Genomic DNA, 21422 nt, shown 5'->3' on the forward strand with positions numbered 1-21422 from the left:
CCTTCTCCTTCTCCTTCTCCTTCTCCTTCTCCTTCTCCTTCTCCTTCTCCTTCTCTCCCTCTCCCTTCTTCTCCCCTCCCCTCCCCTCCCCTCCCCTCCCCGCCTTTGCCTTTGCCTTTTTTTGTTATAAATTGTCTGCATGTGTAAGGCAGTAGTCAGCACAATGGGTCTTAGTAGTAAAGGCTTGAACCTAATCACCTCGTAGTCATTTTGTGGTTGGTAAGTGACTTTATTTCAGAATGACAGTACTGCTTTGCGAGTAGGAACCTTCTTCTACAGGAAAGTCACTTACATGGGCAGGCACATCTGAGTAGGCCTGCTGTGGCACTTGTTATTGGGAAAAGCCTACACCAGTCGGTTTCCCTGTATGCACCGGCCCTCAAGCTTACTCTCCATTCAGTGAAGTGCATTGCTCTTTGATTCATTACTATCATTCCTTCCAAAGCTGCATCACGAGCTTCACTGTGGTGAACTCTTATCTAAACTGAAAATGATTGCTGTGTCCTCCTTTGCAGAGGATGAGTACTGAGAAACCAAGCTGTAGAGACTTAGCTTTTGTCTTATGCTTCCTTAGAGGTATTCCATTTTTTTTAAGACAGCACCTATCATTGCTAATACCATAGGAGCCTACTTGTATACATGTCTGAGACTGCCAAGGCTGTCTTCACCACTGTCCTGAGACATGACCCCATCAGGTTTTGACAGCATGGTACTGACTTGTGGGCTTTTGTGAAACACAGACTTTGTCTGGGGGCAGCTGTGACAAGACCCACCTTCAGTCTCAGCAGATGAGCAGTTACATGTGACAGCCCGGCAAACTACAGAAAACCAGAACAGTGGTTCACTTCAGCGTGGTAAGCTGTAAGTGATGGGGGTTCAGGGCCTGCTTTCCAGGCAGCTGACCCTCCATCCCATAGGACAGCAGACCGTACAGACAGGTTAGAGCCTTGAAAGAAGCTGGGGATCTTGGCGTAGGCATGGCCTGTCACTCCCATTTGGATATGACAATGATAATGTCACTGGCCTTGTTTAATCACTTGCCCTTGCAGTCATGTACACTTTTACCTTTGCAGTATATGCCACGTCTATTTCGAGCCCCTTGTGGAAAGCCAGACTACTATAAAGAGACTGAAGTATGGATGAGAGTCAAGCTCACAGAGTTCGTATTCATCGGAGAAGTTTTCATTATAACCTTGAGAGTCATCTTAACATGGCATTAACAATTAATTTCAGCATGAAAGTGTGCCTTCCCTGCCAATTTAACTAATGGCACTCAAGCAGTAGCTGAATGGCAATAGCATACATAGGTGGTTGCAGATTTTCTGTGAAGTGTCTTGCTTTACAGCCACCTCCGTTCTTACTGCACAGATAGAGGAGCAGAAATTGCAGCCAGGGTTTGTTCTGATCCACTCAGAAGCCAGGACTGACCAAGCCGTAGGAAAGCTCAGTCATTTGGATTTCATCCTTCTCATTCCTGTACTGCAGTATCTGAATGCCATGGCTCGACAGATGTGATAAGTGGGTTCAGAGTAGCCTCAGCCTCCACTGGGGTCAGCAGGATGTTAAACACTATTTTAAGAAACTTGCTTTTTAATGAAAACACAACCCTTATTTTCCCTGTATATTGCACACACTTCAGGCTAGAGTTGTGTCAGTAATTCAGATTTCCTTCGATGAAGCAAACCTGCATCACTTTAAATCCTCATAGGTAAACCAGGAAAATACACTGTGGTGTTAACAGTGACAGACCTATTGAAGTCTGGTTTTAATACTAATCAGTTAGAAATGGCATAAAAAAATTGCATCAGTTTATGTTCATTTAAACTGATAAGACTACTGTGGGAAGGGAAGGGAAGGGAAGGGAAGGGAAGGGAAGGGAAGGGAAGGGAAGGGAAGGGAAGGGAAGGGAAGGGAAGGGAAGGGAAGGGAAGGGAAGGGAAGGGAAGGGAAGGGAAGGGAAGGGAAGGGAAGGGAAGGGAAGGGAAGGGAAGGGAAGGGAAGGGGTGTTAAGAGTTTGGCCATGTCTAAATATGGAGATCTAAGCCCAAGAAGGGGAGGTCACATTTCAGTTTTCTGCAAGGGGCCTATCAGAAGTCACAAGTTTACAGCTTACAAAGTCCCTTGAGGAGGGGCTTCTTGGGAACGCACCAGGAGCCATATCTTCCAGCCATACCTCTCAGAGCACTCTGAGGTTACTGGTGGAGCACAGAAGTGAGGTTCTTAGGCAGCAGTCTCCTACAGACAATGATTTTCAGCTGTTGCAAAACAAAAACAAAAACCAAAAAATCCACTGGAGAAGTCTAAGCCTGAGGTGAAGTGAGCTTGTGACAGATACTGGAGATTCTCACGTTGTAGTGTCAAAAAATATTACACTTGTTAGAAATGCCTTTGCTGTAGTTAAGTTGCTCCTGCTTTTGCCCACTTCTCTAAAGTACAATTCGGAAGACAAAGCTTCACCCTTAATTCTTAAATTACCATCTTTAAAGTGTTTGGCCAGTTCTCTGATGTCAGAGTGGTTGTGAGGACAGGGAGCTGCTGGAGAGGGTCCAGCATAGGGCAACAAAGATGATTAAGGGAGTGGTGCACCTCCCTTATGAAGAAAGGCTGAGGGAGCTGGGTCTCTTTAGTTTGGAGAAGAGGAGACTGAGGGGTGACCTTATTAATGTTTAGAAATATGTAAAGGGTGAGTGCCACGAGGATGGAGCCAGGCTCTTCTCGGTGGCAAACAATGATAGGACAAGGGGTAATGGGATCAAGCTGGAACACAAGAGGTTCCACTTAAATTTGAGAAGAAACTTCTTCTCAGTGAGGGTGCCAGAGCACTGGAACAGGCTGCCCAGGGAGGTTGTGGAGTCTCCTTCCCTGGAGACGTTCAAAACCCGCCTGGACATGTTCCTGTGCGACCTCACCTGCTCCAGCAGGGGGATTGGACTAGATGATCTTTTGAGGTCCCTTCCAATCCCAAACATACTGTGATACTGTGAGGTGTTCATAGGATGTGCATGTGAACAGGTAGAGGTTGAATTTCTTTCCCTTTTCCTAGTCATTGCCCTTCATGAGCAGTAAAGGTGAAGAAAAGCCACAGGAGGATCAGAAGCACATTTCTGTAGCAAGATAAGTGTAAGAGTGCTTTCCACCATTGTGGTGGAGTGGGGAAAGAACACTTGAAACTAATATTGGAAATACCTGTTTGGGAGGGAGTGCGGGAGGGAGAGGGAGAACAGGACGGGGCTGTGGGGAAGGCATTTTTTAATACAACAGATTTTAGCTTGCAAAGTCTTCATCTACCAAACTGTCTCTGGCCCATCTGTTACATATTCTTCGTGATCTGAGTGCTCTTTTCTACAGCCACATGAGGGGTATGAACCTTTTGCGTCCTGCTTCCCTTTACACATTTTTATTGGCAAAGACAGAGCTTGGCCTCATCTTTCTGTGTTACTTTTACGATCTCACAGCACAACTCTTTGCAGCATCACAGTTTCAGGTTTCTACTCTTCTTCTGCCTCATCTCCCATTTGGGTACAAGACAGAAGCAATGTACAACTGTTGTATAGCGCGATCTGGCAACCTCTCTCCTCAGCCCCAGCTTGAATTTACTGAGCTGAACAAACAGTTGTCTGTCAAGAGGTTTCTCCACATAGAAACATTGGCTTTACTGTATCATCCTGCTTCCAACAGCAGCCAACGTTCATGGAAATAAAACTCATTTCCTTCAGTAATCTGGACATGGATTACTGTATAGGGATGAGCAGGACTTCTCCATCTCAGGATTGATGCTCCCCCAGTCATCAGAGACATTTAAACCCTTAATCATGAGACTTGGTTACTTTTTTCTTGTAGCTTTGTCTGCTAAAATCAGTATGTCATGGAATTAGATAGATATTGAGGCTGGATTGTGTCTCAACACAGCAGTAATCCTACTGTAGCGTTTCTTTTTTTGTCAATGTGCTGTCTGTTGTTTTCCCAGTATTTTTGTTTTGCCACAGAAAAGGCTTTCAGCAAGAATACAAGAACTGATCTGATAAGTCTGGTCATACAACTTCCCTCTCCTTTGCACCAGCTTTATTTTTCCTCCCTCTCCGTTTGTGTGATGAGAGCAAGTTAGCTGAGTAGATCTCTCCATACACCTGGAACAGATGACAGCATCAGCCAGACTGATGAGTTTCATGTACCTGTTAGATAGCCCAAAGGTCCATTTGTGTTGCCCAGAAAGCTCTGTCTGTTGCACAGCATCGGGTGTGGTTAAAATGCAATTAGAGCTGATGTCCATTGCAAGCCTAAACCAAGTCAGGATGTAGTAGTTCTCTCACAATCTTTTTTCTTTTCCATATAAATGAACAGCCATTAACCTTTGTGATTTCTTTATTCTGGCTACAGTTTAAACAAATCCAGATGGCCCAAAGTAGTGTTGTCTTCTCAGAGACTTGTGGACCTTTTCAGGCAAGGAGGATGACCACAGACAGTAGGCTGAAGGTCCACAAGGCCTTCTAGGTCCTCTCCCTCTTACCTCCCCATCCTTGCCTGCTCCACCAGCATAGTCTTGCTGCCTTCTTTGTGCTGGCTTCAGCATTCCCTAGATCTTCCTACAGGCAGATTCAGCTCTCAAAGAGCAGAAAGCCGGCTGGCCATTTTTGCATGGTTTGTTTTCTTACGTTTAACTGATTTAAGTCAACTCATGGAGAAATCTGACAACAGAACCAGCACAAGGTAAGCAGCAGGAGGAAGGGAGGATAAACTGGAAGGGAGATCAGGACCTTCTTCTCAGCTGAATTTTACTAGTTCAGCATTTTGATACCATGAGCATCACCACCTTAGCTATCCTAATGGCACTTCAGGTGTGCTCATGGTAACCAGAGTACCGGAGAACTTCCGGAAAAGTTCTGTTCGTTAGTCTCAGTTGTGAGCAGCCACCGTCTGCTTCACTTTGAACAAATGCAGCTGAAGCACAAATCACCTTGTAAAACAAAGGGGCCAGAGCTTGAGAGAACTCTTCAGCTGGTAGAAATCAGAGAACCATTTAAGTCAAGTGATATCACGCTGGAGAAATTTTAGGCTAACCTACTCAGTAAGGGGTAAGGCCTCAGCTGATGTCAGAGAGAGTATGACAACGTTACTTTGGCATGAGCTCTTCTTTTGTGAAGCCATGTTAGTTTCCAAGTCAGTCATCAGCCAGACCAAATGCATTTTATATAATGATCTTCAGTGCAAGATGTGGGTGGGTCTTACAAAACATTTCTGTGGTTGAGAGAGGATTTTGGTCGTCGATACGTGAAGAGGGCCAACTCTTGCTTCTGCACCATGGGCCTCACTTAAACAACAGGGGTCTCAGATGCACTGTGTGTTGTAGGAAATATTGCAGTGCAGGGGAATGTTACAGTCTGGAAAAAAGAGATCTAAAGCATATGTGTGCCTACACTGTTAATAGCATTATTTAGTCTAAGGGAGCACAGAAGTAAGACCTCTTACTCCTGCAACATCAAGACTAGCAGTCTTGTGTCTAACTTGGCCAAATGATACTAGAGAAGTCATTTCTAATGACTGGACAAGAGTCAAAATACTAGGACCATAAGGTCCATAGTGTTTCATTTATAGATCATTCCGAGATGGTATTTTAATTCTAAGGAATATGCGTATTGCTATCATGTAGCCTTTAGGAAGTATTTATATGCCAGTAGTTTATAGGTGTATATTCAGAAGACTATTCCCATAGACTTAAAAGATATTTGAAAGGAGGACTCCGTAATACATGCTTCCATTCACACGGTGTCTATTTGACTGCCACAAGGGATTCTTAATGACAATATTACAGTCTCCCCTTTTTTGTAACATCGCTGAAGCAGTGCTGTAAGTGTGGTGAGTAAACAGAGCTTTTAAGCCAAGGAAGAGAAACTGAGTTTTACCATGCTAAGGAGGAGTGGCTGAGGTTCAGGCACTTCTGCTGTGTGAAAGGAGGGGTTAGAATTAGAGCAAGGAGGCAAGCTTGCTGCTATCAGTGGGGTTTAAAGCCAGCAATTGCTGTTTATGTGAGAGATTTCTTCCTACTCCACAAATCCCAAGCGCTCTGTCTCCTCTCCCTCACCCTCTCCAGGGATGTGCTGCTGCCTATTTTTCTTGTGCCTGGTGTCAGCCCTGGCAGCCGAACAGCAGCCAGGAGACTGAGTGGGCAGGCAGCCCCCAATCTCAGGACTGTACAGTCATGGCTGCTATTAACAGGAGCGTGAAACTGCTGCCTCTTGCACATGTAGAGCAGTGCTTATGGGAGACATTGTGAGAGCCAGCTAAGTACTCTACACCTTATTGCTACCTTATGCATAACTATAAAAGTTCCTCTAGAAGCAATAACTGCAGGAAGAAAGTTGTAGCCATGCCTCTTCATTTGAAGGTGCAGTTTGCCCTAATTCCCAGCTAATTACACAGTTCAGTCTTCCCCAGAAGTACAGCTGAGAAAAAGGTGAGACATGGAAATACCTGCTTTGAAGAGCCCTGTCACGTTGCTGGGCCCGTTCACCACCTTCCCACTTCGGCTAGGTTGTTTGATACTGCACCACTTTAAAGCCTCTCAACCCCAGCTCTCTCCACAGCTAAATCCCTTCACCTTCAAATTGTACAAAGTTCAACCATCCAAGTTCACTTTAAAAAAAAAAAAGGTACATTTGTGTTAGCGGGAAATGATGTTTCCTTGTGCTACAGAGACATAGTTGCTTTCTAAGTAAGCTTATTTTAGTCAAAAGGCAGGAAATTGCAGCATGCCCAAGCAATTTAGGTACCAGCCCTGACTCAACTCCCCTGTTGAATCTCCCACACTTTTTAACTTGCTGACCCTCAGCAACATCTGTGTGCTTTCTTGCCATCGCTCACTAGCCAACACACACCCTGTGGAGAGTCCCCCCATGTGACTGCTCCTTTGGAGGTCATCTGACAGCCAAGGAAGTGACTGAGCCTTCATGGAGTCATTCACATCATCCAGACTTGCCTCAGACGAGTGACTTACACTTAAAAAACAACCATCCACATACAAGTGCCTCTCTCTGTTTCTCCATCCTTCCCAAAAATACATGTAACAGCTTTGACCTTCCTGGAGGGTACTACTTTCTGTATTGTCTTCACCAGCCTTCTGTGGAGGTGCCTCTTTTCTCAGTGGAGAGGCTCCTTTTAATAGCGTTTTCTAGCATTGCCTCTTCTTGGGTTTACACTGGCTTAATAGGCTGCAGTTTACTCCAGATGGGCTCTACTATACTCCATATTCATTACACTCAATAAGAGTTACCAGGTTGTCTTTGACCTATAGTCTACTGTCCTATTAAAGATGATCTCTACTGGCCTAATAATGGTAGATTATCTAGTTGCTGCTCGTCTGTCAGTCAGGGATGCCCCTCCAGAACCTCATATTTTTTTACCATGCAGTCCGTGGAGAAAGATACCCAGGATGTAAATGATTTGTGGTTAAAACAAAAAAAAACAAAACTGAGTGCCTATGCTCAAATTCCTGAAGGCCTCCCATGTGAAACTCGAAAGAAGGCAAACTGATTTAGGTACTCTGCAAACAGAGCTCATACATTTAACTAAATTGTGGTGCCAAGCATCAGCTGGTCCATGATGACTAACAATGTGCACACTCACAGCTCTCAGCAGAGGTGAGAAGTAATGCAGTGACCCTAAATCTTTTCTACTGGTGTTTGAAGCTTGTGCTTTTTATTTCCGATTTGCAGTGTCCTGAGACACAGTTGCTACAGTTGCATTGATGCATGCCAGGTCATTAAATTATCGCAACTCAGTCATATGTCTAAATATGCTTATAGACAAGTATAGCTTTTGAAGACGAGTTTTCAAGTGGTTGTAGGAGCTTAGCAGAATTTTTAAGATTTTTCAGTTTCTTGTTGAAACAGAGATTTAGAGGTCTAAGATACTTGGGTGGTTGGGTTTCTTTGCAAATTCCACCAGCCTACTAAATACCTCTGCAAGTCTGAGCAGCTCAGTCAGTTTAGAATATGGGATGGGGCCTTGATCATTTGGGACTTTTGTTGTGAAGATCTCAAGATGCAGATCTGAGTTCTTCTCATTTGAGGAATATTCATATTCAACCTTAGCCTGAATCCATTCTAAAAATTAAATGAACAACAAAAAACATCTGCACTTGAATCCTACATCTTCTCAGAGTCTGAAGCTCTGTTGTTAGTCAAATAATTTGCCACCCGGACATCTTGATCTGAATTTTTTGTGCTTTCCTGTGTTTTTTTTTTTTGTGAAGGAGATGGGCACAGTGTATGTGGGGGGGGAGGTAATGATAACCAGTGGAAAATAACCAAAGCCATTAGGTTTGACTAGAATTTACTTGCTGGCTGCACTGAGGTGAATGTGCAGCCCTGGCACAGTGCAGTGTACATTGCATGTGCAGTTCCAGTCAGCTGTCAAAGAACCGTCAGCTCCTTGAAACTCTTCCAGGGACCACTTTAGAGAGGATATTAGGGGTCTGCCATCCCCATCAGTAAGATTTGAACTTATACACTTGGAAATTTTCTAGACCATAGATACAGCAGTATACTACTGATTAAATGTAACATTGCAAATTTCAAATAATGAGGTGAAGGTAAAGTTTAGGGTAAATCATATCTCTGTAGAACTGTAAGTATTAGCTGTAAGTTCCTATAATCAGAGGGTGTCTGCCTCCGGCTGCTTGTTCAAGAATATGAGAGAGTCTGACATAGAGTTGCCTCTGCAGGAGCGACATCCCTCCAGCTGACCCTGGGAACAGACAGAATCACAGCGTCACAGAATGTTAGGGATTGGAAGGGACCTCGAAAAATCATCTGTTCCAATCCCCGTGCCGGAGCAGGAACACCTGGATGAGGTTACACAGGAAGGTGTCCAGGCGGGTTTTGAATGTCTCCAGAGAAGGAGACTCCACAACCCCCCTGGGCAGCCTGTTCCAGTGCTCTGGCACCCTCACCATGAAGAAGTTTCCTCTCATATTTAAGTAGAACCTCTTGTCTTCCAGTTTTTCCCCAAATACCCAGACACTCCATAGTGGCACAGGCAAAACCAAATGACGAACACAGGGACACTGAATTCCTGCAGTGCTCTACCGATGGGGCCATACACCAACCAACCACCTCAGCAAACTTCCAGCACAGTCCAAAGGCTCTGGTTTTCTTCTTGTAGGTTTCTGATAAATTCCTGCCTTGACCAACAAGTGTCTCTTTTTTACCCGAGAAATATCAGCTAAGTGAATGTTTTCTGATTTGAAACTGCTCCCACCAGGTTATACAGGATGATGATTAAAAAAATGTTAGTTTTTGGAAAGCAGCAGTATTACCAACTCTGATCAAGTGGTAAGATATGCCCTGAGGAGTCAGAGCTAGGGGAATTGAAGGAAAGGGGGAAAAAATATAGTTAAAATTTTAGGTTGTTTTTTGTTTTGTTTTGATTAAGATTCTTGCACTAAAAATCATTTTCTGTACAGTATTTCATTGAAAGAGTTCGAGAAAGGAAAGACATTGAAGTGCTGGAGCGGGTCCAGAGAAGAGCAACACGACTGGTGAAGGGACTTGAACACAAGACCTATGGGGAGAGGCTGAGGGAGCTGGGGTTGTTTAGTCTAGAGAAGAGGAGGCTTAGAGGTGACCTCATCACTCTCTATAACTACCTGAAGGGAAGTTATAGCCAGGTGGGGATTGGTCTCTTCTCCCAGGCAGTCAGCAATAGGACAAGGGGGCATGGGCTTAAACTCTGCCAGGGGAAATTTAGGCTGGATATTAGAAAGAAATTCTTTACAGAGAGAGTGGTCAGGCGTTGGAATGGCCTGCCCAGGGAGGTAGTGGACTCGCCGTCCCTAGAGGTTTTTAAACTGAGATTGGACATGGCACTTAGTGCCATGATCTAGTAAACGGACTAGAGTTGGACCAAGGGTTGGACTCGATGATCTCTGAGGTCTTTTCCAACCCAGTCGATTCTGTGTGATTCTGTGATTCTGTGATTCTGTGAATGAATTGCGTGTGTGTCAAGGAACCACTTATGTGACCGTTACTACGCTATTACCTGAGCACCTCCCATTGCTGAAAGGCACAAACCAGTAGAGCAATATGATCTCCCTTAATTTAAGTCTAAAAAGACGATTTTTTTCTAATATATGTGTGTCTAAGAGACTAAGTGTATGTGTGTGTGAAAAATTATTGGTGGAAAGGTGATGGAAGAACTGGCTTTTGTGAATTTGTGAGAGTAAAGATGGCAGAAATTTACATTTCAGTCTGAGACTTTCAGTTTCATACTCTTCTACAGAGCTGCCATGGGATCCAGGGGAGGCCACTGGTACTTTGCAGCTGTGGGGTAGGCAGCTGGGCTACGTGTGCAACTTGGGGTGGGGGACAGGGAAAAGAAGGCTTATCTGCATCAATGTGCCAAGAAGAGACCCACTTAGGCTGGTCTTTGGCAAATGCATGCGGAAGAGAATTGTTTTCTGTCCTGGTCCCAGCTGCAGGTATTCTGGGCGAGGTGGAGGAAGCTATCACATTCACCTCCACGAATGAAAAAGAAAAGGAAACTGGTTTCATTTTTTAAATTAAAGCCCAGAAAAATTTCAAATACATGTGGTCATTTTTCTGTGCAAAATGCGAATGAAAATATTTTTTTTTTCCAACTAGAAAATCTGACTGCCTGTTTCTTGTAGATGTCACAAATGAGGTGACCATTGGGGTAGGTTTCAGCTAGAGTAGAAACCTGCAGTTTTTGCCAGATTTCATCTCTTGAGAAAGCACTGCTTTGTTTTCCATAGGACTGGTAGGGAAAGTCTATAGTAAAGGCACTGGCAAACTGAGCTCTGGGTTTAGAGACAGTCCAGGTTTCAGAGATACTGTTGACATCAAAAATGGGAAATATCATCAATAATGTTAATATCTCTAACCATTTCAGGTGTGCTCATTAAATGAGTTATTCGTGTGCCTTTTCAAAAATCATTTTGTGTTCTCATAATGATGAACACATTATCATCCCTATTGTAACACATACCAACCTCAGACAGACAGGAATAGAAAGACAGGCTGACAAGAATCCATTTTAGCACCTACAAGCCAGATGTCTTTGGTTGCCTGCCTTTCAACCACTCTAACAAGACACCTCTCAGAGATTGGTTTTGCTTTCAAAGTAAAATGAAACTGTACAGCCATCTTAGGGATCTGGACAGTTGAACTGTAAAATCCCTGTTGTTTCTGACAGCAGCAGAACCCCCAGCTCTGTGCAATTCACTTTCCGTATTTCATAGTTGCCAGTTATTATGCTGCGCTGTGCACACACACATTGCAAGCAGGAAGCAGGAGCAGCTCAGCTCTTGGCTTCCTCAGTCTCAAGAGACTGCCATGAAACTGAAAAACACTAAACTAAAACCTAAGTATCTGTTAGTCCTTTAATTAGCGACCTAAGGAGTGTTTGCCAAGAGGAAATTTGAATTCAATTATCCAAATAGAAAGTATTTAACTTCTCAATAGCACTCAAGTAATTATAATACTTAGGGTTTTTTTCAGGAACCTTAAAAAGTAAAATAAAAAGCAAATGCAAAGATGGTAGAAGGTGTCTATTTTATATTACATGGGGTATGCAAAGCAAAGCTGTAACATTGCCCATGCGTTAGACACCTCATGTTATCACAGGAAGGGGCAGCCTCAAGCGGGAAGAGCAGGTTGCAGGATTCTTGATTTCTTCGCTGAAACAGCCAGCAACAGTATCAGGGTTAACAGGGGTAGGTTTATGGGCATCAGTGCAACAATAAACACACAACTGAGATCAGCAGGTCATCTCACACATCTTTTAATGTGATAAAGGTGCTCTGTCAGTGTCAGAAGGACTAGGACTCATCAGAAGCAGCTGTGTATTCTAGTACATTTTGCAAACATCAGTCGAAACCAACCAAGCCATTTGCCTTTCACATTGCAGCAGCTGTTTCAGCTGTGATCCCAACTGTCCTTTCACTGTACATCCACCAAAAAGTTTCCAGAATTAATCCCGAGGTAAAAAGTCAATATTGCCTTGCTTCTCTCTTCACAGACTGTAGGTTGCTTTGGGATTATGTTTATCAGCTGCTTTCTGACAGCCGGTACGAAAATTTCATCCGATGGGAAGACAAGGAATCCAAAATATTTCGCATAGTGGATCCCAACGGGCTGGCCCGGCTGTGGGGAAACCACAAGGTAAGGAAGCTATACAATTTTCCTCCTACAGTACTTCACCTCTTGTAACATCACAGGAGTCATTTATAAACAGGGGAAAAAGAAAGAAAGCACGTGCGTATAAACCACTGCTGGAAAGTTGTAATCTTTGGTTCCATACACATTAGAAGTATAAAGCATCCAGCCTCAAGCACTAAAACCTATCCTTCATATAGAGAACCTGTTGGTTTGGTTTAAAGACATGTAGTTATAAATGCATTTAATTATAAAATTACAAGGAATGCAAAAATTAACGGTCCTTCTCTCTCAAGGCATCTCATTTCTTCCTGAAACCTGATGTAAGGATGTTCTGGTTAGATGTCGTCTACCAGGAGCTGTATACTACATCTTGGCGGGAGCTTTCTGTCTGTGTTCCTGACTGCACCAATATTCAGTTTTCACCTGCTGTCCTGTGGCAGACAAGAAATGCTGCAGGATTATGTATTTCCTTTTAAGAGGGAAATTCTGTTTTGTTCTCTGGAAAGCAGTTACTGATTTTTGCAGTTTGAGGCTGGGTGTGTACATGGAATCATAGAACCATAGAACCATTTTGGTTGGAAGAGACCCTTAAGACCATCAAGTCCAAACATAACCTGACTCTAGCACTAAACCACTTCCCTAAGAGCCTCATCTATATGTCTTTTAAACACCTTCAGGGATGGTGACTCCACCACTTCCCTGGGCAGCCTGTTCCAGTGCCTGACAACCCTTTCTTGTGAAGAAATATTTCCTAATATCCAGTCTGAACAGATAGATCTATATGAATATATGCATATGGGTATATATATATATATATATATATATACAAGCATATATACAATATATACAAGCATAAGAGTAGTCAGCATAGATTTACAAAAGGGAAATCAGTGCCTGACCACCTTGATATCCATCTATGATAAAATTGTTAGCTTGATGCATGCAGGGAGAACAGTGGATGTAGTTTATCTTGCCTTTAGAAAGGCTTTTGAGACTGTCTCCCAAAATATCCTCATAGACAAACTAAGGAAGTATGACCTAGACAAGAAAACAGTGAGGCAGATTAAAAAAAGGCTCAACTGCTGGGCTGAAAAAGTTGTGATCAACGGCACGAAGTCCAGTCACTAGTGATGTTACACTGGGGATTGCTTCTGGAGCCAATACTGTTTAACAAATGACCTGGGTGATGGGACAGAGCACACCCTCAGAAAGTTCTCAGGCAATACAAAACTGGGAAGAGTGGCTGATAGACCAGAGGGTTGTGCTGCCATCCAGAGGGACTTGGGCATGGTGGAGAAATGGGCTAACGAGAATTTAATGAAACTTAGCAAGAGGCAATGTAAAGTTCCTGACCTGGGCAGGAATCACCCAGGGACGTCATTTCCCTTTGTTACATTTCATGACACCCCAGGTGTTGAGACCATTTTACTAGGAAGGTGGTGAGACACTGGCGCAGGTTGCCCAGTGGAAATTGTGGAGTCTCCATTCTTGGAGATGTTCAAAACCCAACTGGACACAATCTGTAGAAACCATCTCCAGCTGACCCTGCTTTGAGCAGAGAGACAAGACTAGGTGATCCCCAGAGGTGTCTTCCAACCTCAACTATTCTGTGATTCTGTATAGCAGTATACATAGCCTATAATCTTGATGAGGTCAAGATTTTCTCATGTGACTCAGTGCTCACATTAACACCTTTCTTAGAGGTCTTGGGTTGCAACACCGGGAATGATGAGTTCTGCCCTTCACAGCCCCTGTGCTAATAATTGGGCCTTGCCATCACGTTTTGTGTGTCTGAAACTGAAGCTACTTCAGACCACTTGGGAAATGCAGTGGCCTTTTAGCATGTGGACAAAGCACACATGGTATTTCAGGGGACATCCTGATGAGGAGAGTCTAGGTTTTGCAGAGGAAACATTGTCCTTGTTAGTGTTTAATTGGCACAGGAGGTCTCTATGTGGCCTCCCTTAGCAGAGCAGTTGCAGTCAGGGCAAACGAAGGAGGTCTGCTTTTAGGGAGTGTTTTAGACAGGCGGATCAGTCTCATTTAATAAAGCCAGGTCGACACTACAGACTTCTGCCTGATCTTGAGCTGACAGAGCTGTGCCAAACCACACTCCTAACATGGAGGCTCACAGATGAAAAGCATGCTTCTGCTAGTTTGGCATGTTTTGCCTCTGGCAAGGCGGCTGCTTTATACTCCTACAAACACGGCTTTGCCCACATTGCTGTCTCTCTGCTTGGATTTTCTTTGCCAGCATAGTAACCAGTGCTTCTTGTGCCAGAAAAATGCTCTTTGTGTAGACGTAGCCTAAGGGACTGATCCTGCTACCCCAACTCAGTACTATGGGGGCTGCCCACATACAGCTCTGCCAGTGCTCATCACTTCTGTCTTTTGACACTCAGCCTCAGTGGGGCCATACCTCAGTCACCCCACAGTGCTCTGGCCTTTGGGGTCAGCAGTGCCCAAAATGAGAGGCAGACTGTGTCACAGAAGCAGATGTACCACCTCATGGGCTTCTTGATTTGCACCTGTATAACAAGAAGAGAAACTGGCTCTCAGCCTCCACAGTGCTGTGTAAGCATTAACTAGTTAATGGGGGGGAATCCCGGAGGAACGCTGCTCTTAGCAGGGATTGCTGACAGATTCAGTCTGTTAGCCACTGATCTTATGTTTTTACATAAGGTGGTTTCATTAAGAACAGGCTTGTCACATCCCGCTTGGCATGAGCATCTCCCTCCATCTGATGTCTCCTCTTGTGGTTGATGAAGCCTTTTGTTATCTGTCATCCAGGAAACTATAGAAAAACCTCACTTGGAATTTTTGTTAGACTTTCTTGTCTAAATTGCCCCGTATTAAAAAAGACCCATAAAAATATGGTGATGAAGGCTGGAGGGGCAGGATGGGCGTGCAAATATCAGAAGAGTGAAACATGTAATTTCTTGAACTGACCTGGTTACTTTAGCTAGCTGTGATAATTCTGCAACTCCTTTTGGGGCTTAGGAAGGTTTTAATGAATCATCTCACCATGTTTTTCCTTTTTCTTTTGAAAAAAACAGAACAGAACAAATATGACTTACGAGAAAATGTCCAGAGCCCTACGCCACTACTACAAACTAAATATTATCCGGAAGGAGCCAGGACAAAGGCTTTTGTTCAGGTAATTTTTTCATTTCTTTGCCATTCCTTTCTACAGACGATTAGTTTTTGAAGGTGAAGAGTGGAATTGTGTGTGGGATACCTCATTGCCACAACCATAACACAGGTGGCAATGGGCTTATATTCGTAAAAACTGTCTAGACCAGTGTTTCGCAGCTTTCAAGGCAATTGCACCAATTTACAAAAATATGGGCCTGTTTCAATGATCAGTGGAGTCAGTAGAAGGTTTTTAATTTGCTTTAAGCAGGTTGTGCTATTGTTTAATGCCTTAGCTGAATGATTCATGGTCTCAGCCAAACTGCTGGAAAACCCACTCCAAATTCACATCTCAGACACAGCTGCTGGTGAAAGCTGAGGAGGGATCGGGCATTTCCTCATGTGCCGCAGCACCACCAAAGAGAGTTGCTGACGACCATGTCTGCATCGGTGCTGCCTTCAAGGAAGGAGGGACCTGCAAGGGCTGTTCATCAAACCAAACACATCGGATTGGATGATGCAACCGCAAATTTAGGAAATAGTGCCCAAAACAGCATAAAGCAGGGCGTTTCTTGTACAAACTTGAGTGCGGCTGGCAGAGAGCAAGAGCGCTCCAGTTCTCTTCAGACAAGACCAGCGAATCCTAGCGCATACTTCTGACCCACAGAACTCGGACCAACGACTGCTTTGATGTCAGTGATCTGGATCAAGTAATGTGCTCGGAAATGATATCAATAGGAAGGCAGTCTTGGAGTTTGTTTTCTTAAATAGCTAACAGAACTGCATTAGCACTCAAACTATCTACAGCTGAAAAGGTTTCTGTGGAATGTCTTGTTTATGTCAGCTCTTAGAAGGAGACTCAGATGGGGGAAGGAAAGTGAAGGGAAGAAGGAATCACAGGCAAAATCAACTGCATGACTTTAATTTTTTTGGCGGAAAGATAAAAAAAAAGGTTGGTCCATCAGCAGCAGTACCAAGGCAGGCAGCCTGGATTCCCCAGGGGAATTCTGTGATGCTGAATGGTGAATGTGCTTATCGTGGAGCCTCTCATTTGGTGGGGGCACTGGCGAACAGGAGTCCGTCCCTTCTCAACCAGGCTGCCAGTTTTCTCCAAACTGTAGAAACTTAATACCCTTGGGGACCTCAGTTCCTCTGTCATTCTTGCTCAAAATTGACCAACAAATTCAAAGGTCACCAGGGAGCATAAAGCACGAGCGTATAAGCCTCATTTCCTTCGGAAACTGGAAAAAAAGAACAACGACAAAGCATTTTTTGCACAATTCCAAATAAAAACTTATTGATGTTGTTTTCTTAGACCTATTTATATCTGAAGAGAAAAAGAAGAACAGCTGCAAAGAATCAAGGCATTAATGTGCCTTTCTTGGCTATTTCTCGCAAGCACAGAAATAATAGGAAATGCGTTTTTATAAGTAACATACAGGCAGTTTTCATCTGCAGATATCTTTACAGAACTTTAAGTAAAATGGAGTCAGAGAAGGGATTTCTAATAGGTTGCTTAAGTGTTTCCTGCAACAGAAGAGATCACAAATACTGTTTTTTCATTAGCTTCTAGTTCTGGATTGTTGGGTGTTTTGTTTTTGTTTTTTAATTTAATCAAATGCTAGTACAAATACCTATGCTTTGAGTTTATTGACATGACTTAAAACACAGACCAGAAAGATTACCCAAAGCACTGCAGTGTGGTTCACATCAGCCCATTTCCACATGGTTTGGGAACCAGGGCAGAGAGAAGGCGGGGAGGGTAGTGGGATCACTCTCTGTTTTGATTTCAACCTCATGCAAGATCAACAAGACAAGCAGAGGGTTTAAATCAGGGCACAGCCTGGCCCGTGGGCTTTGGTGCGTTTTCACTGTGTAGCCAGGGACTGATTCACCACTTCTGTATGCAAGTTTTTCACCACCGTAACACCATTTAGATCAGCAGCGTTCTTCCAGCATACAAATGGGAGTGACACAGCAGTGAGTCACAGCCTTTTCTTTTTTTTTTCCCTAAATGCATATGTGCACATGATTTCCAAAATTAGAAGGGGTGGCAAAAGGTTAGTTCTAGGCTGTGCTATGCGTTTGCTGAGAGACTCCACATTTTTCAGACGGAAAGCCCTCAGCTTTATAACCTCAGAGGCAGAAGAGGGGGCAAGTCTTGCCCATGAGCTTCAGCAGTGATGTTTCTGGATCACTGATAGTAAAGAGGCTCCTGTCGGTTGGTTTTGTTTTCACTGGGGTAAGGATACTGAGCATACCATCAACCTGAAATAACATCAGCTCCTCTGATTAACACATTTTGTACTGCTGAATGTTAGTCAGTACATCGTTAATGAAAGACTGCGAAATTTTGTAACACTTCCAGCATAAACAACTTCCATCCTAATTTCTCCAGAAGTACTTAGGAGTTAGCAAAGTGATTTCTGTTTAAACTAGGATTCCATCCTTCCTGTGCCAGTCTCTCTTCCCACGCCATTAAATTCAGAAAGAAAAAGCAGAGCTTTTCCGTGCTGTCTCTGAGCAGCGGTACACGGCAGCGTCCTGGCAAAGATCAAGACTGCAGACATGATCTGCAGGCTGGTGGATGTCCTTCCCCATTTCCTACTGCTGCCCTGCCTCCCCAGGGGCAGTTTCTGTTTCTAGCCCACCGCAGACTGAGTGCATCACGACATTAGTGCTGGAAGCCATGCCATTCATTTACAGAGGATACTGCCTCACTGCAATTGCGCTTGCTGCAATCACACAGGAAGAGACTGTCTTTGCTCGCAGTTTCTTAGCCCCAAAGCTTTTTCTTTCAAGGGCTTTTTCCATTTCCCAGAACTTGTTCTGACTTGATCCTTGGCTTTTTCCGTCACTGTTCCCTTCGTGTTTCCTGTTCCTCTTCACTCACCAACACACAAGCCTGCGCAAACCAGCAGCCATCTGCCTCTCCTCACCTTGCAAGTGCTTTTGCTTTGAAACATGCTGGCCATAAAGGTCTTTAATGTCTCTGCCACCAGACACCACAGTGTCTGTGGCATACAATCATCTTATATGACAACAGCGAACAAATGAGGGAGAAGTAGTAAATATCGTTCTTTGGAAGACTATGGGGTTTGGTTCAAATTATGACTTTCAAGGAGCAGGGGTAAATGCCTGTGATTTTTTTGGTTTCCTTTCCAGGTATGGAGGAGGGAAGATACCAGCAGGCTGGGGAGAAGATGGGAAATACTAAGTCATTGGGAGGATACAGCAAAGATGATTTTGGGAGCTGTAGAGCTCAGGGGCCTCAATGTCTTGATGAAGGTAAAAGCCGAGACCACTGGGAAATCCGCTTGTTTCTCTGTTTTGCAGGTTCATGAAGACCCCAGATGAGATTATGAGTGGCCGAACAGACCGCCTTGAGCACCTTGAATCCCAGGAACTGGATGAGCAAATATACCAAGAAGATGAGTGCTGAAGGGAACTGGTACACCGCCTCTGTGGGTCCATGGGAGAAACATCTGCCCAGATGGCCGGCACAGTTTGGCAGGGGAAGCAACAACACAGAAGCAGTACTTGGGGTCGCCGCTTAGCTTGAAGACCACGCAGGACCTGAAGCACCTTAACAAAACAACCTAACAGGCAGAAGTGGTGCTGGCAGAAAAGTAAAGGGGAGAAAGCCTGGACTTATGCACTACTTCACTGTTCCTACAAAGTCTCCCTTGAGTTCTTTCTTTCTTTTTGGTTTGTTTCAGTTTTGGGGGTTTTTTGTTGTTTTTTTTCCCTAATAAACATGCAGTTTGACTTTCCTTATCTCACATAGGACAAGACGTCAGATTATGCTTTTTGGGGGTTTTTCTGGAAGGCTTTCCTATGGAAATAGAGCGCTTTTATTTTCTGTGCAAGTCTCATGACATAACACTGCATAAAACAATAGCAACACAGAAGGGATTTGCTTAAGGTTTCCATTTTGCTCGGATCAATTTACATGTGCTGCCACTGGGAAATGTGTTGAAGCTACCAAAAGAATTTAACACACATACCTGTCAAACGAAGAGGAGTCACCCTTCATGTGTAGGCTGGGATATCATCCCAGCATAGCCTGGGCTCAGGACGAGTCCTGCAAGTGGCTGTTAACTGCTGGAATATGGGCCAAAACAAATCACCTAAGTGCTCCAGGGAGGAGAAAAATAAATATGACAAACCTCTGTGATAGACTGACGTTGACGTTTTCCCTCCCTCTAGCAAAGAAGTGACAGAATGGAGCAGCGGGGAGGGAGGGCCTGGACAAATACATATATATATGTCTATATAGTTTCTCATATATATATGTAACTCCCTCAATATATCCACAAGGCAGAATTTCAGCTCAAAGCTTTCTATAAAAAGGTGGAGGCTGAAGCATCTGTAATTACAAAAGGGAGGGGTGTTTCTTATACCTGCTGGCAATTTTGGGGTGAAAGGTGAAGCCCTGTTCCTTACATTGTAGGGAGAAAGCCAAGTGACCCATCACATGGTTTGTACTATTCAGAAACCTCTCCAGGATCATTTTGTGCTGTTGGAGCGGTAGATGATTCACCAATCTGAAAACTGATGGTAGGGAACTAGAGACCAAATAGCTACACTTGTATCTTGTAACTGATTTTGGCTTTGGTTTGGGGTTTGATTTTTTAATGCCTCCCACTGTCCTCCCCACCCCACAGTTCTGCCATCAGGGCAGCTTGTCTGAGCTTGCCCATTTTTAACATGATTTAAAAGACAAGAAAAAAAGAAACCCTGCGGCTCTGTTGCTTTCTTGGTTTTTGGTTTCACTCTGGTTGTGAGGTGCCATATTTTTTCACACTCCCAGTTTGGTTTGCTGCACTGAGGATGCTTTGTGTGAGGTCTGGTGGGAGGAAGCTCAGCAGTTTGATGCCCAATGCAAGAGGAACTACTGGCCTTTCTCATTTCACATTGCTTGGACCACCATGACAGGGAAGTCTTGTGGTGTCCAGGTGTCCACCGATCCACCATCAATGGTCCTGTTAGTGGAAGGAAGATCTAGCAGCAGAAACAATGTCTGCAAAAGGAGAAGATGTATAGAGAAACTCTGCAGGAATCACATGGTGCCTGGAAGAAGGCACTTCCACACCAGGTCATTAAAACCAGAAAGCCTCTTTTATGGGAATGTCCATACTAGAAATGAAAAAAACTCAATAGGCTAATCTAATTTGTTTCAACCAAAAAAAGAAGATACATTCCCATGATAGAGCTTTTATCAGCCGTTAAACCAACACATTTGATCTTAACACATATTTAACAAGAGGGTTAATCTACCCAGGAAAAAATGGCACTCAGCAATGAATAGCATCCCCTATGTTTAAATGAAGAGATAGTCCAATCTCACCAAAAAATTGAGTCACACTTTGTGGAAGGAATGGCTTTGTTAAGGTGTAGATAGGCATCATACAGCGAGGAGAGATGTTTCAGAGCCAGCATCTGATGAGGAGCAACAGGGTGTACATCTCGCCCTAAGCTTTTCTCAGCCACATTTGTTTTTTTATTATACTGTCGTCAGTATGTTAAAAGTCCCAGCATACCACATACTTGACTTTTTCTGCTTCAGAAGAAAAGACGCAGGAGTGTGTATCAGAAATATGAGCAGACGATCTGTCACCTGTCTCTGCCGTGACTCTGAAGTCCTTGGAGCTCATGAGGTGTGAGATTGGGCAGCACTGAGGGACTTCAGTGGTCACAGACCTGAAAGCAAAGGGCCGAGGAGTTACTCTGCTCCATCACCCTGCTCAAGGGCACCCAAGTTGCATCCGTGTCTCAGGAGCTGCGGTGAAAAGGTGCATATATATGACAGAGGAAGCATGAACATCGGAAGTATCAATGTAAAGAAAGGCTCTTGCTGGTTTCTTGTGTTTCTTAAGGTGTTCAGTGGTAGAAAGAAACCAAGTTTGTGCTGAGAATGATTCATATCCTTTACTGCTCTGGCTGTGACAACTTCGTTAGTTTCTTTTGCCTGCTGTAGCTACTGTTACGAGATGGTGAAGGGGGGAAAAAATGATAGGGACCTTCCATATAAAGTGCTCTGATGAGCCAGAGGTTTTTGTCATGGCCAAGGTGCACACTGCAAAATACAGAGCAAGAGAGACAATCCACCAGCAT

At 43.9% G+C, this 21422-nt stretch overlaps 1 protein-coding gene across 4 annotated transcripts in view; it reads left to right on the plus strand.

Moving 5' to 3' along the window:
* The window catches only part of ETV6 (ETS variant transcription factor 6), a 140206-nt gene extending 121115 nt beyond the window's left edge, over positions 1 to 19091 (plus strand). For all 4 annotated transcript variants that reach the window (XM_021297349.2, XM_065033707.1, XM_005509512.3 and 1 more), the window contains 3 exons: positions 12034 to 12176; positions 15230 to 15330; positions 18642 to 19091. In XM_021297349.2, coding sequence (XP_021153024.1) covers positions 12034 to 12176; positions 15230 to 15330; positions 18642 to 18747 — 350 coding nt within the window. In that variant the 3' untranslated portion in view covers positions 18748 to 19091. The remainder of the gene's footprint in view (positions 1 to 12033; positions 12177 to 15229; positions 15331 to 18641) is intronic.
* The last annotated feature ends 2331 nt before the right edge of the window (positions 19092 to 21422 follow it).

Source organism: Columba livia, chromosome 1 (assembly GCF_036013475.1).
Source record: "Columba livia isolate bColLiv1 breed racing homer chromosome 1, bColLiv1.pat.W.v2, whole genome shotgun sequence".
Taxonomy (NCBI): Eukaryota; Metazoa; Chordata; class Aves; order Columbiformes; family Columbidae; genus Columba; species Columba livia.